Source organism: Xenopus laevis, chromosome 1L (genome assembly GCF_017654675.1).
Source record: "Xenopus laevis strain J_2021 chromosome 1L, Xenopus_laevis_v10.1, whole genome shotgun sequence".
In the NCBI taxonomy this organism is placed as follows: Eukaryota; Metazoa; Chordata; class Amphibia; order Anura; family Pipidae; genus Xenopus; species Xenopus laevis.
Window position 1 is genome coordinate 150702790 of NC_054371.1, and position 16656 is coordinate 150719445.

The 16656-nt window shown below is 39.6% G+C and overlaps 1 protein-coding gene across 3 annotated transcripts in view; it reads right to left on the reverse strand.

The window, feature by feature from the left end:
• Positions 1–1874: 1874 nt before the first annotated feature.
• The window catches only part of slc7a8.L (solute carrier family 7 member 8 L homeolog), a 29578-nt gene continuing 14796 nt past the window's right edge, over positions 1875–16656 (reverse strand). For 2 of the 3 annotated variants that reach the window (NM_001087136.1, XM_018223720.2), the window contains 8 exon segments: positions 1875–3111; positions 3790–3967; positions 4103–4252; positions 4426–4522; positions 5028–5131; positions 6159–6282; positions 6607–6760; positions 7656–7781. In NM_001087136.1, coding sequence (NP_001080605.1) covers positions 2963–3111; positions 3790–3967; positions 4103–4252; positions 4426–4522; positions 5028–5131; positions 6159–6282; positions 6607–6760; positions 7656–7781 — 1082 coding nt within the window. In that variant the 3' untranslated portion in view covers positions 1875–2962. 3 annotated transcript variants of the gene reach the window in all.

A 16656-nucleotide genomic window follows, 5' to 3' on the forward strand; every position in this document is an offset into this window, starting at 1 on the left:
AATTCAATGATTCTCCCATAATGCTACATCATAATTGTAGTGAGCTTTTCTATACAGAGGGCTTGTTGATTGTGCTCTTATGAACCGAACATATTCATTGCACTAATGTTAAAAAAGGGGGTATAATGTCCATTAAATGGAATGCACTAGTATGATGTGGCAGATGTGGCAAAACCCAGGGGAAGATATATTAAACCTCAACTTTTTGGGGTCAGGCTTTTTCACGCAAAAAAACGTAAAAGTCACTGAGAAAAAATGTGCAACTTTTTTGGGATTTATCATGCGACAAACCTAAAAATACTCCAGCTAAAACCTGTCGAAGTCATGTAGAAGTCAATGGCGGGTATCCCTTTTACAAAGTTTTAATAAATACCCCCCTTAGTGTCATTTTAGCACACTGACCAAACACAGACCATGTCCATTTTTTGTTTTCTATTCTTTCTTTGTGACTGGTTGTTCACCAAAACCACTAAGCCCCCAACACTTCACCTGACAAAGCCCTATACAAACACAGAGGCTACCATGGAAGGTACCATGGGAAGAGGCACAAGTGCTGGAATGTTAAAGGGGTTGTTCATCCTTGAGTTGTAGAGTGATATTCTGAGACATTTTACAACTGAATTTCATTTTTTATTATCTGTGTTTTTTGAGTTATTTAGCTCTTTATTCAGCAGCTCTCCAGTTTGCAATGTCATCAGTCTAGTTGCTAGGGTCCAAATTACCCTAGCAACCATGCATTGATTTGAATAAGAGACTGGAATATGAATAGGAGAAGACCTGAATAGAAAGATGAGTAATAAAAAGTAGCAATAACAATTAGTGATGTAGCGAACCGCCGATAATGTGTTCGCGAACGCCGTTCGCGAACACCGGCAACAAATGCGAACAGTTCGCGAACAGTTCGCGAACAGTTCGCGAACTTCGAACATCCGAAAATCGTTCGATTCGAACGATCGAAGGATTTTAATCGTTCGATCGAACGATTTTCGTTCGAATCGAACGAAAATCGTTCGATTTTAGCGACCGAATGGTCGAATGGTCGAACGATTTTGATGCGAACGCCTATTGGCGAACGTCGCGCGACGTTCGCGAACTTGCGGCGGACGCGAACAGCCGATGTTCGCGCGAACAAGTTCGCCGCAGAACAGTCCGCGACATCCCTAATAACAATACATGTGTAGCCTTACAGTGGATTTGCTTTTTAGAAGGGGTCAGCGACGCCATTTTAAAGAGTGAAAAAAGAGAAAGAGTGAGAAGAAAAAGGCGAATAATTATAACTATTAAAAATAAATAATGAAAACCAATTGTGAAGTTGCTTAGAATTCTATAACATACACAGAGCACTTGTGTCTGTACCCCAGCAGGTGGTGCAAGCTGCACTATGTTTTTTTAAGCATCTGGAGCGAGGTGCAGCTCACAAAGGCGCAAGAGACCCCTGTATTCAATGCTTTGCTCCCTTGCCACTATGATGCTCCAGCTTTCAAGTTCTAAATGACACTCGAGGTAGGGGCATGCCAGGAGAAATCTATGTCCTGTCCTGGTGTTGTCCCTTTGTTTGTAATGCTGGGAAACACTGCTAGCACTGCATATATAAGACACAACTTGTTATGCTCTTTTCTGTGGGCAGCAGGAGATGCACCTAGGTGTAATGCAACAAATTCAAAAATGGAGCTTTGCAAATGTATTTTCTATTCCAATAATCAGACATTACTTGTACATCACATACAATAATTTTGTTTTTCCTTCTCAAGAACTGAATGTGCAGTTTAATTGTAGTACAGTATTCATTATACCGTAGTCTCATTCCACAGCTATATTTACTCTGTTCAAGTAGTAGATACTTCAGTAACAGACTACAACCAGCAATACAGACGTGACGTTTCACCAAAAAGGCACAAGATTCATTTTATTACATTCAAAGACAAAATCCTAAATAAAAAATATATATATCATATAAAACATGTAGAGCATTCTGGAAATCATCCAGCATTTCTGGAGTGTGTTAATTCGGTACTAAAGGACTTGAGGGTCCCAGAACTTTACAGTTAATCGCAGCTTTGGATTGGAGGCAGGTCTAAGAATACCCTGAAGTAACCTGGGTCAGTCAAGTAGGAAAAAGTATTTGATTGGTAAAGAAAGACCTGAGACTACACTAGAGTGTGCTGGCATCACACTTTTCCACTTGCAGTAAGAACCATGCATTAAAGTCCCTGTTGCTTTCACAGGAAATCTTCAGCAAGAGAAGCATGTTTGTCCTGTTACATGATTGTCTGGTGATAGCCCAGCTCCATCAGCACAGTCTGTGTTGGAGATAGTTAAACAGGCAGTGTAGAGCAGCCAAATGATACACAATCCATGATTTTGTGAAATATAGGATCTGGCATTGTTCAAATAATAAAATACAAGTTCCATAGGTTCTGCAGTCTTTTACATTTCAAATGATTTGTAACCTTCAAGGAGCAACATGTTGCCAATATTGGGATGGGTGGGCAGGAGGAAGATACATATGCTGCAAGCCAAGACCTCAGATCTGCACATTCACAAGGTACACAGATAATATTCCACAACGCTGAGCAGAGTTGCTATTTCTTCGTTTTTTTTTCATTCGAAGACATCAGACACTGCTAATTATGACACCACAGGAGTGGCTGACATTAATGTCCAACAGTACAAAGCACAGACAAAACTGCACATGTAACTGATACAGACAACTATACACCTACAACTTCAAATCATATTACATGTCCAAGGGGCAAATGTTATACTGAGGACGAGGGTGCAATAACTAGTACTGAATAGGAACACAGAGGGGCGCACAGGGGTACCCACACAGACGCACACTTTCATATGCACATTTATGCATTCACACAAGTTCCTTCCATCTTTGCAGATCTGTACACTGAGGTCTTGACAGCGGGTGCATGGGGAGGGGGTTAAGGGAGATGGCTAAATGCTCCTGAGTTCAGGCATGTGCTCCACTTTCTTCCTCAGAGCCTGGTTTATAGATTGGCGCCCTCTGCTCTTTGGTCTCTTCACTCACATCTTCATCTTTATTGTCCATTTGAGGGTAGACAACCACACATAGCTTTTGACCAGCTCGTGTCATGGCATCTAAGAGGAAATAAAAAGTTCAAGATGTAATTATCTACATTATGAAGAATGAATACAAAAGCTTGCTTATACTGTATGGGCTTAGCTAATGCTTGAGATACATTTTTACAATGCTGGGAAAACTGTGCAGATGTGTTTGGGTGAATCCTAAGCATGTTTGAGCATAATGGGGTGATAGGGAAATGTTATTTAGACAGTAATTTGTTTGGTGGTTTTCTTCTTAGTTGGCAGAACATCATAATCAAAATAAAAAGTATGTATTTGGTCCTAAGAACAATGTGCAATGCCTGGCTTAGAAGCAAAACATTGGCAAAAAAAAGTCTGGGAAAAGAATAGTCAATGTTTGTGTGTGTGACATGGACTGTCTTTTTAAAAGGTGTACTGCATTTCTGTTTTTACAGTCCTTTTATGACCTATGGTGGGGATTCAAGCTTTATAACATTTATAACATAACATATAATTTATAACAGAGCAATACGTTTCAAGAGACACTTATCCTGAACCTTGCTATATTTAGTACGATTCATAGAGTGTTCCAGCTAAACCATGCTAAGGGGTTGGAGGAAAAAACAAACAATTATGTAATGTACTTTGGGTATGCTGTTGGGATGAGCAATTTTAAATATAAAGGAAAGTGCCAATACATGTTTCTTATAGCACTGTAAAGACCATACTCACCCACAAATTTATTAAAACACTCGGGTTTGTTCTGCCAGTACACTCCCAGGAAATAGACAGGCACCCCAGTAAGCATGATTGCAAGGCCAATTCCACAGACCACAGGCTCTGACCATAAGCTGAAAACAAGTAGGAAGGCCCAAAATAGGAGGTAGATCACTGGGAAAATCAGATTCACCTGGGGAAAATATAGTAATTTTAAGATTTACATACAACTAACTCCTTTGTGACAACCCCTTCTTTGTCTCAGCATTTTTTATTATTATTATTTTCATTGCTTTTCCCAAAATTAATATTCGGTGTGGTCACAAACCTTGATAGGCCGAGGAATGTCTGGTTTCTTCCATCGTAGGACGATCTGTCCTGCCACTGTTACTCCATAAAACAGGTAATTGATGAAGCCCACATAATTGATAAGAGTGTACATATCACTGGTCACTAACATCAGCAGAGTGGAGATGCACTGTGGAGATTATGAGTGAGAGAGAGAAATACCATGAAGCATTGAAAGATAAAAGTAAAGATTAAAGAATAGTCAGTTTTGGAGGAAAGTCTTGAACAGTAACAAAGAGTTAGAAAGTTACATCACCAATAACAAAAAGCAGACACTGGGTTGCCTCAATGGAGTTGACTTACAGTGAAGAGCAGTGCTGGAATAGGAGTGCAACGCTTGATGTGGATCATTGCCATTAAACTTGGGAGATGGCCCTCTCTGGCTCCGGCAAAGAACAATCTGTTAACACAATAAAGTTGTAGGCAGAGTAAATTAACAGGAAAAAGTGCAAATTTATGACAGGAGCTATATCTGTTCTTTGGTCAGCACCACTGCTTTGGTGTGTCTGCAGAGCATATTATAATGGGAATGGCGTCTCTTGCCATGTAATTTGCTATATACAATTCTAGATGTATACTAACAAAAGTTATTTGCCTTTAGAATAAAGAGCTGTGCACATCAAAGAAGTGTACATTCATTTAATGTTAAGGCCCTGATATGGAATAAGATAAATTAGAGGGATCAGATACATTTATGAGGCTCTCTATTAGAGACTGCCTTGAGTTCTAGATGGATGAAATGCCTTTGATCCTACCAGTGGTTAAAACACCAGTTGCACACATTTTGTAGCCACCACACAAGCACAATTTGTTAACACCACTACACATGGGACACAAATATTCTGTAATTACACACACAGTGTGCTATTCACAAAGTAATACACACACTGACAAAGCCCACTGACCTGGATGAAGTAAAGAGAGATCCATTGACTCCCCCAAAAGTGGAGAGAGCCACCGAAATTGGCATGATCCAGGCCATAACACCTAGCAACTTCTCACCAAATGTCTGAGGGAAGAGAGAGGTGGCAGGTGAATGGAGAGAAGAAATGGGGGAAAGAAACATGATAAAAACATGTGTGTATATATATATCTATATATCTATATCTATATATCTATATATCTATATATCTATATATATATATATATATATATATATATATATATATATATAGATATATATATATATATATATATACACATACACACACACACACATAAGCAATAATGACCATTGTCTTGACTGCACAGAGCTATGGTACAAGCAATGCACTTTTCTTTTCCAATAAGCTTCTTATGCACTCCTCTGAGGCCTTGCACGGACAGTGCCATACTGTGCTACAAGGTGCATTTAGTGGAATGTGTTAGTAGATGTTTATGACATTTTGTGATACTTAGCATCAGCACATCAGAAGAATTCTTCATTTCTTATTTTACCATTTATTTTCAAGCACAGTACAAATATTTTGACCACCCAAGAAGCTGCCTGTTGCACTTGCAACTTTTTGCTAATTAGAAAGTCACAGTCTATTTAATTTCCTAAATTGTCAAGCACCTAAAATGATGCCATTTAATCTTATAACACTGCTCCCCCACTCTAATAAAAAAGGGGATCATTTGTACTTCAAATTTTTTTTCTAAATGTGATTTTAAAAAAAGAGTGCAAAATTTTAAAATAAATATACAAATGTATATATTCTGGCGTCATCCTGCTTCTTTTTGGAATTTGCGAGCCAGTTTTAAATGTTTCTTGGAATGAAGGAAGAGTAACAGCAAGAGACATCTGCATAATGCAATGAAACAAAGATGTCCAACAGCTAGCCCAGCAGATTGTCGCTGCAATTTAGTAGTAGATGGAGTTCACAGACTGGGTATCCCACAGTCCAAAAAATAAAAAACAGATGCAGTGAATCAATGGAGTGGAAAAAGTTTGAAAGATCTGAGTGTATTTGCCACAGAGACATGTACTTATACTAGGTTATAATCCAAATCAGGGAGAGAAAACCAGACTGATTGGATTGGATTCATATACTCACCACAGCCACAGCATTGGATGCCAGTAGTTCCTGGGGGGACATGGCAGTCACATAGGCAATATTGGCAAAAACGTACACAAAGGTGACAAGTGGAATAGAGATAAAGATGGCACGGGGCAAGTTCCTGTACAAAAAGAGAAAGTATTTGTTCATACTTGTACTAAGCCACAAGGGGGCAATCTATGCTATCAGTAAAAAAGCAATTTTTCCCTGCGTACTATATTACAAAATGGTTACATGTTTTCCTGATATAACTGGAATAGTTATAAGGTCACCATGCTTTAAATCTGTATCCATTGCACACACTGGGGACACAACATGTTAACAAGTCACACAATGAACAAAGAGTAAGGAGGCAGTTGCCTTGTTGCTCTGTAACATCTTGATCTGAGCCTTTACACCCTCCATTAAAGACTCAACAAGGAGTACTGATATAGCTCTGACTTACTTGTAGGGGTCCACCAGTTCTTCTGTGACATAGTTAAGGAAGTTCCAACCACCATAAGCGAAGGATCCCTGCAAAAAGGCTAGTGCAATGAGGCCAATGTCTGGTTCCTGGAAATTCTCAAAGGCGTTCTTTGGTTCCAGCCAGAAATATTCTCCTGAGATACAAATGACAGCATTTTCAGTACACAGAATCTAATAAACAACAATACTTGTTTACCGGAACCACTAAATTATTGGACTACATGCCAGAATAGCTGCCAATAAATTTGCTATCTACATCTGGGTTTTTTTTTTGTTACATTGTGTTGAAAGCTGTGGCTGGTGATGGTGCAACAACCAACACATTCTGTATTCAGGGGCCTATTGGTATAAGGTGTTGAAACCTGAATGCTTAGACAGGGCACACTATGGACAGGGTTGGGTGTAATTTTTGCAGAAAATGCAGAACAAATGATGTTGCATATCTGTAGCCATAATAGAAAGGTAAAGGCCACTTTACAGACTTTCATGTAGCATGCCCTTCTGAGAAAGCTGAAAGTTGTAGTACACAACTCGTGGAGACCAAATAGCTTCTAGTTGGAGGGATAACAACAGGGATAATTACAGCTTTGTAGGTAAATATTTCATGAACTTTATCATGTTGGCTTTCTTTCTTGTTTGCATATTGTTTTGGTGAGGTCTGCTTAACTCTAGTTTAATTATTGTTTTTTTCTGCAAGAGCAGTCAAGGATGTTATCTTAATTTATTTTCTGCAGAGGAACAACTCTTTTAGCATTATGGTGAACGTGACCACAGTCCTCTCATGTAAGAATAACAGTCCTCTCATGTAATAAATACTTATTTGCATGTCTTGGCAAGTATATTAAGGTGACTGTTATGGCCATAACTTCATACATCTGAATCACAAAGGGGTTGCATATCAAAGAACATCTGAATACCTCTACTCTACAACTAAAGGGGGAACTTTATTCACTATATATTCGGGCAGGAGGATGAATGTTTACATGTTCACAGTATGTAAATGCAAGAGAACTGTTGCAGAAAGCTTACCTTTGCAGATCTGCACAATTCCCATGATAATGATTAGACCCAGTGCCAAAAGTTTTCCAGCTGTAAACATGTCCTGCACTCGAGTTGCCCAGCGCACGCTGGCACAGTTCACCCATGTCAGCAACACTGTGGAGAGGCAGAGAAAAAGATATTACATTTACTACCTTATTCCCTGTAACTTATTTATGCCACCAGAGACCAAAAGGTAAAGAGGTCAATATAATAAAATAAAATCAATATTAAACACACAACGTTTTTCCACTCCTGGGAAATACATTGCAAAGCTTACTGCAACCCTTCTCCCGAATCTATTTTTCCGCAGGCCCAGATCAGCCCCCTGTGTAGCATTAGCCTAGTATTTGCTTGAGAAGGGGACAGATTTTTGCTATATTGTGAAGGTTAAAAGGACAGGATTTGACAGTGGTTTTGGACAGTATTTTACAGTAAGTATTTTTAGAGCGCCATCATATCACGCAGCGCTGTATAAGCTTATATGCAGGCCAGGAAACAGCCCCATATTGCTTTAGCCTTAATATATTTATGAAAGGAAAAAAAATCAAAGATTACCTCAAGTCAACATGCTGAAATAAACTGGGTTAATGAGCCAACCCAGAGTTGTAACTGTTAGGGCAGAGACACATGGCCAGATTCGGGGAGATTAGTCGCCCGGCGACATATCTCCTCTTCTTCGGGGCGACTAATCTCCCCGAACTGCCTTCCCACCGGCTAGAGGCCACGTGAGGCAACTTCAAACGAATTCGGAAAACGAATCGCTCCAATTGCCATCCCAGCAGCGATTTTCATTCTAGACAGCGGGAAGGCAGTTTGGGGAGATTAGTCACAGATTTGTCGCTGGGCAATTAATCTCCCCGAATCTGACCGTGTGTCTCTGCCCTTAGGGTTATGGGGCACAAAGAGATATGTGGCCTGCAATAAATATATGCTGCTGCAGGCTATGGGTTTCCACAGAAGGGTGCAAGAGGGGGGCAGTTGCTCCCACCTTGACTTTTCCAGCTATTTCCCAGAAATTATAAATTTAATTCCCAACAACACAAAACATTTTTTATACTTCCCACTCCAAGGCAAGCCTTAATTAGGTTTTCTTCTGCATTGTCATGAATAGGTTCATCTTCAGTGGGATGCTGCCCTATGTGATATTGCAGACAACCATGCTGCAGGCCAAAAATGCTTTCCCACTGGCAATAATGTAAATAGCCTGTGGGAAAATATATGCATTTCTTCATTTAAGAAAATGAATAAGTTGCCCTGAGACTCCAAGTGTGCCATGGCCCTTACATGGAGAGTAGTGACAATTGTGGGTAGAAAGACCCATACAAATTAGGCTTAAGGCACAGCCTTGTCTTTTCTCCACCTGCATTTTCTCTGCAGGTGGAGAGAAGCTGGTGCATTTGCCACTGCTACGTTGTGTCTCAGCACTAACAGACACATTGTTGCCCTGTGTGGAGTCATATGGAGTGGATATTAGCACAAAAACATAAAATTATGCATTTTTCATGGTGGACCGGAAGACAAAGCTGCACCTAGAGTTGCCACCTAGCTGGTATTGTTCAGGTTGCACAAGGCTGAAAGCCAAACTTACCAATTTTATTAATTGGGAAAATGCATGAAAATACAACATAGGAATGCTTTTTCAGTTGCGTTCCAGAAATAACGACTTTTTTCATTTGCTTTCCTTTTTTTTTTTTTTTTTTTTTTCCAAAATCTAAATTTAAAGTTAAATGTTCCTGTCTAGTATTTCATTCTGGCAGCTCAGTAATTTAGGTGCAGATTCTAAACAGTTTTTTGCAACATTTAGTTGATACATTTTTCTGTAGCATCTCTGCAGTATTAGCAACTATTGTCAATTTTAACAGCTGCCTTTAATGAAACCCAGAGATTCTGCTCAGTTGGGACAAAGATAAGAAATGCATCAACTAAATGTATCAATTGAGAACAGTTTAGAGAGTCGGCGACCTCCTCTCCCAGAGCAGCTTTAGAAAGACTTACACATCATTATTAAAAACCAATCACACATAGAAAATAGAAAGTAATTGGAAAAAGTCTTTTTTCTGGTGAACAATCTGAAACCAGCTGAACTGAAAAAAACTTGGAAGGTGAACAACCCCTTTAATAGTAAATGAATGGATGTGGTCTACCAAAGAGTGTGTGTAGGCAGAACATCAGGGGACCATCTGAGCACAAAGCCTTGCTGCACCCCCACACTGTTAAACTGGAGAGGATTGTTTGTTAGCAGAGTATTGATTGCAAAGGTAACAAGGGACTTATCACTGGGATAACCAAAGAAAGGAGATGTTTGCATTAGAAGTAAATGGGTGTCAATGTGAAATGCAGAGGATAAATCCCGGAGGATAAGAATAAAGAAGTGCCCTTCCCTTCGGTGTTGGCAATCCGTCAACCTCATGTCAGTGAATCCTGTATAATCTATGCACCAGGTATGTGGGGCACGATTATTGCACTCCTTCTGTGACTCTGTCTCACAACCTTTTGTATCTATAGAAAATTAGAATGGGGGAGGTTTTCTCGGAGCCCTTCTAGATAGATACCAGCTGCTGCAGAGTAATGAGGACATGGGGATGTTTACCAAGACCATCCCCCTTTCTATTCACTGCACTCTGTATCTTCATGACAGATGGCACCTATGCAAAGAGAATGACAGAAACCTGTGAACTAGTGAACGATGAAGAATGTAGCCATGTGATGGGGAAAGCACAGTGCATCCGTGTTATAGCAATAGCTTGGTACATGTATGTTATTGTAACGGCAGGGTGCTTGCGTGTCAGTCTAATAACAGGGTGGGGTTGGGGGTGAATAATATAGCAATAGCAGAGGCACAGCATGTGTGTAACATAGCAATGGAACAGTGTATGTATGCCACATCAATGTAATATGGCAATTGGTGGTTACTGTACAATTGTAGTGAATGCTACATTTTGCCCTTTAACTATATGAGTAAATGGGAAGCATAAGCATAGTGTAGTCCTTGTCATGTCTGCAGCAATATAATCAATACAACAGAATATTAAATGTTGACATCTGCTTTAGGGTTTAGCAGCATTTTGGATTAAGCCATGGGGCGTGAAGGGAGGCAAACCCATGGATGTCTCTAGTGATGTCTTGGGAATGTTTTGTAAGCTTGACTGTGGCATGTTCTAACACCGATGTTGATGACTAAGTACAGATCCATATATTTAAAGGCATATGAAGGACTTTTAATGTGTTAATATTACTGAACCCTTTATACACAATACACAATTCACCCTATTTCTAAATTATAAATAAAAAAAATATGTGCTTACACAAGCCATGCTGGGCCTTGGTACTTAACTGTCTATTATAAAGGAAAATAACTGGAAGATAATCAATACAAGGGGTTGTTCACCTTTAAACAAACTTTTAGTATGATGTAGAGCGTGATATTCGGAGGCAATTTGCAGTTGGTTTTCAATTTTTATTATTTGTGGTTTTCAACTTATCTAGCTTTTTATTCAGCAGCTCTCCAGTTTGCAATTCCAGTAATCTGGTTGTTATGGTGTAAATCATTCTAGCAGCCATGTATTGATTTAAATAAGAGACTGGAAAAAGAATAGGAGAGGGTTTGAATAGAGCAGGGGTCCCCAACCTTTTCTACTTGTGAGCGACATTTAAATGTCCATGGGGATGTCAAATAAGGGCTGTGATTGGTTGTTTGGTAGCCCCTATATTGATTGGACTGGTAGCCTACAGGAGGCTCTGTTTGGCAGTACATCTGTTTTTTATGCAACCAAACCTTGTCTCTAAGCCAGCAATTCAATAATAAGCATCTGCTTTGAGGCCACTGGGATCAACATCCAAGGGGTTGGAACATGATGCTCGCGAGCTACTGGTTGGGGATCACTTGAACAGGGTAATAAAAAGTAGCTATAACAATACATTTGTAGCCTTGCACAGCATTTGTTTTTTAGATGGGGTCAGTGACCCCCATTTGAAAGCTGGAAAGACTCAAAAGAAGAAGGCAAATAATTTAAAAACCATAAAAACTAAATGATGACCAAATGAAAAGTTACTTAGAATTGTTTATTCTATAACATACTAAAAGTAAACTTAAAGGTGAGCCACCCCTTTAAAAGCAGTCCCCACGTTTTCAGTTACCGTTACTTCTATACAGGCCAGAATAAGTTTTGAAAAATACAGAACATCCATTTGCTAGTGATGTCAATGTATTTCTTTAAATAAAATGTTTCACTACCAGCAATAGGTTTAGTGCATCCTGTATTAATGACTAATACACTCATAATACAGATAGAACATGAAATCATGTCAAAAACAATATTTTTATCTATAAGAAATTTCCCTCAAAATGGCAATGCAAGACATGTCCCAAAAGTTGAATGATTGCCCGTCAACATTGGCGGGACTCTTAGCTATATGCCATTAGCTTTAAATTAGATAAAAAGGTTTAACTTGATGGAAGTGTGCCTTTTTTTTCAAACTTCATTTCTGTTACAACATATTGCACAAGGGCATTTGCAAATAGCAAACAATCAAAATTGACTTTTAACTGTCTACTTTAAGTTATGAAATGAACACAAATACACCTTTGCCACTGATAACTACATGTGTGCAAGTTAACACCTATGTTTCTAAATGAATTCTTAAAACTACTGATTGTACAACAAAAAAATGCCTACTGGGTTCCTATTGGCTGCTACCCGGTTCAGTAGTAAGGAAGGCCACCAACCCATTCTGGCATGGGTGATTCAAGTGCCTACCTGAAGGTACAGTTCCAAGCACACGCAGTATTTATTTTAAACAGTAAAGAAAAACTATACTACAAAGTGTCTTGTAACAAAGTCTGTATATTTTTATAGACAATAAATAATTTGCCTTACCATAACAGGCAGTTATATATCTCCCTTCATGACATTATAGGCATGCAAAGCAACTCGCCCAAATTAGAAGAAAGAAGAGGCAAAGACCAGCTATCTTTCTCATACTAGAGAACTTCATTTACACATGATCTGCAAACACAGGGCTAAGCGCAAAAGATGTGCAAATACAGTATAATCTATGTGGATTAGCCCTCGTCCACTGATCAGTTTCACAGACTGCCCTTCAAAAGGTCCTAACCAAGTGATCCAATTTGTCTGGCTGTGAACCATATGCAGAGGATGGCCCTGATTGGATGTCAGGGTTTTGTTGATGAGATGCTGTCCTAGTAATTCCAGATGCCTGATGATATCTAACAAAATGTTCACTCTGAAAAACAAATTGCTTCCACTTAAAGGGATTCTGTCATGATTTTTATGGTGTAGTTTTTATTTCTAAATTACACTTACACTGCAAATAATTCACTCTACCATATAAACTTTCATTCATGAACCAGTAAGTGTATTTTTTTAGTTGTAATATTGGTTTTTAGGCAGCCATTTCAGGTCATTTTGCCTGGTCATGTGCTTTTAGAAAGAGCCAGTTCTGCACTATGGAACTGCTTTCTGGCAGGCTATTGTTTCTAATGTATAACTATCAACAAATACAGAGCTCCAAGAAGTGTAGTATATAGTAAATACATACATTCTTCACATAGCTTTGAGTAGTTTGAAAACTGATACCTAACCACCTTTCAGAAGGCTTCATGGCATCGGTTAGAAACTGCTTCCAAGAAAATAAACACTCAATGCTTTACAATCATGTTATTCCAAAAAAAACTGTTGGGGAATGTGAGCCCTAGCCTTCCACATCCAACTGTGACTGGAACAGGGAAATAAACATTACAGGGAACATTAGGCTTCTGACTCACATTCTGGATATGTGGTAATCATTTCAGATGTTGTGCCTATCCAAATTGACAGAACCCAAGTCAGGACTTGCATGACATGACACTTAGGACCAGAGAGAACTTCCTGGCATTTCACCCACATATGCAAAAGATTTCCTACAAGGCAAGAGTGGAAAGAACCTGGCTAAGGACTCCTTTGCTGGCACCCTAAATACATTTCACCACTTCTTTGCTGTCACCCAAAATATGTTTCACCGCTCCTTTGCTGGCACTCAATACATTTCCCCATTATGCAATGATAATGACACCTGAAGCACAATTCAAAGATAAGAAAGTAGGTAACTAAAGGATACAAGGCAGTCAGTCAGCCTGTCTGGGATAATGCATGACGGGTGTGCACTGAGAGCAGCAATGTGAGATGTGATAAACACAAGAAAAGGGGAGAGGAAGGTCACAGCACAGCACAGCCACCAACAGTTTTACAAAGCTTGCTACTCCAGCACAAACTAAACATCCTGTTACAGATTCAGATAGGAGTACCCTCCACTTCAAGGAAAACAACTCTATCCCTGCTGTGTCTGCACATACTGTACAGATCCACATTCACAGCCTGCTTCCTCCTTAGAAAGCATGAGACAGATACAAACACCACTGCCCCTCCTGATAGTGATCAAGGAACACATTCCTCCCCCACATTCTAACCCTGGTCACCAAGAGACATAGTGAAGATAGCCCTACAGAATGTTCCATGCATCAGAGATTGTTACTTTTGTCCTATAACGAAATGTCTTACCTTGAAAATGCAACTGAAACTACAACTAAAACCCATCATTCTTCAACTTCAACAGACTTTGGCTGCTTTCATTGATAATGCAGGGTAACAAAACACTAGGTCCCAAGCATTTTATTTATTCCATACCTCACAGTATCTTGATAGTTTGTGCTAGTGCAGAGTATGTAGTAACACATCTTACTAAAAAGGCTGATACTCTCCCCTAGAGTCCTGCAGCCGGTCGGGTACCCGCGGGTTATCGGTAGAAAATGTGTTGTGTGCAACTAAAAACCTGCAATAAAGTAACTGTCTGATTTAGAATATTATAATATGATATGAGGATCGCTGCATTTATTTAGTTTATGGTTTCTTTTATTCCTATACAAGGAACTGGGTCTACAGTGGCGACTCATATTCTTATGCTTGCGTATGTTCAGTATCCAAGAGATCAGGGAGTTCTGCCAGAACAGACAACTTGTTTCCAAACTTAGTCTGTTACTAGAAGCAAAAGATGGGGGGGGGAAGAGTGGAAGAAAAACAACTCATAGGTAGAAAAGACATAATTAGACAGAAAGCAGGGGGGTGAAGAACATGAGAAGGAGAAAGCAGAGAGAGGACAAAATATTTCCTAGAAGAGGAGTACAGAATGATAGCATAAATACCATTTGTATCTGTCAATATCCTTACCTCACAATGTTTTCTAATCCCAGTAGTACTGGACGTAACATAGAATAAGTTACATTCATTTGTAGAATCAAAGCGTTCACTATGTATTTTCACTTGGGCATTTTTTCAAAACCTCTTTAAAAGACAGATCCTCTAGTAAGGATAAGTATGGTCAGCAGCTCACCAGTTGTTGCTGAACTACAGATCTCAGACCTCCGCTGATAGCAGAAGGTTACTGCTGTACACTGACTGCTTCATGATAACAAAATAGACAACCAGGGCAAATATTTGTCATGTGGCCCTCGAGTCTGTAGCATCGTCTTCAGTGGACAGATACTCTTAAAGGCAATATTTCTCCTTTGGCCCTGAGGCTGTATTGGTACGGCAACCTAGATAACTTCACCTATTATTTCAGTCAATTGATTAGGTACTTCTCCCACAGCCATCTAGCTCTCATCATTTTGTTTACGTGCATTGAAGGCACACATACATATTTAAATTATTTGCAATTTACTGAGAGCCAAGGATTTTTTGTATAAGGTGATGGATAACCTTACAAAACAATTCCCAGAGCACCAGTCTTACTGAGACATAGGGTTATCAAAACTGTAGTCATTTTAAGAAATATGCAGTAGGCACTGGCAGCTTCATAAACTAATAACGACTTGAAGCACAGAGTAAAGTGTAATTCCAACAGCACCCTTACATGTTTCAGTGTATACGCCACTCCGATTATCAGTAACCTTGTAGCTGAAGGATAGTTTGCAAAGGGCAAGCAGTCACTTCTGGACTGAGGAATGAGAAGTGGGGAGGATTAACGGCTTGCCCCTTATGCATATATGCCTACATATTTAATAGAATGTACTTCCTGCGTGTCAGATGCAAACAATGGTGTTCACCTGATACACACAAGCAGTATGAGAGGGCTTTACACACATTAAGCTTCTCTCTAACTCCCAACCGGTGCTACTTAATGAGGGCTTTTACTTTCCTTTAGGCAGACACATAGACATTAGTGTGTCACATGCAGAAAATCTATTCTTTCTTTCTCACACACACTCATGCAAACACTTCCCGGTCTCTCTCTCCCTGATTCTGCTGACTCAGGTCTGACTAATCAAGCTGTCTGAATAATGACATTTCGGGCCCAGCTGTGCTTGCATAATCCCAATCCCCCTCCCTCTCTCTATGCCTTTAGCTTGAACTGAACCAGTTTGAGCAGGATCTTCTCCTCCAGGCTGCCTGGCACCATGTCCCACAAACACAGTCCAAAACACCCCTTCCCCCGCATCAGCAGACAAAGGGTCCAGGGCCAGAACCAAGGTCCAATAAACATTTATTAACTGATTAATGATGCTAGAAGCTTGATGACAAATGCCTCAGTAAGTTCATATATGGCTACAAAGCTTGCCTAATGGAGTAAAGCAACTGCTTGAGTTAACTGAAAATAGGGGTCATAGTTGTCACTTATCTCTAATATAGAAGGGCAGTGATGTTTGCGGAAAGATTTCTAACTGGGTCCTCTGTTAAGGTAGTCATACCAACATCTGAATGATCATAAAACCAGGAATAAAGAGAAGCTGTTGCTCCACTTCCCTTCAGCCAGCACAGATAACCCTCAACTCATCAGCATCAAAGGATTATCTGTTGAAACATCTCCCCAATTTGCCATTCATGCCCAGATGGTATGGCTACAACTGCCCAGCCAAATCCGAGCATGTGTCGCTAGCTTCACAGCTAGGGTTGCCACCTTTTCCGGAAAAAAAATATAAAATATATATATTTAT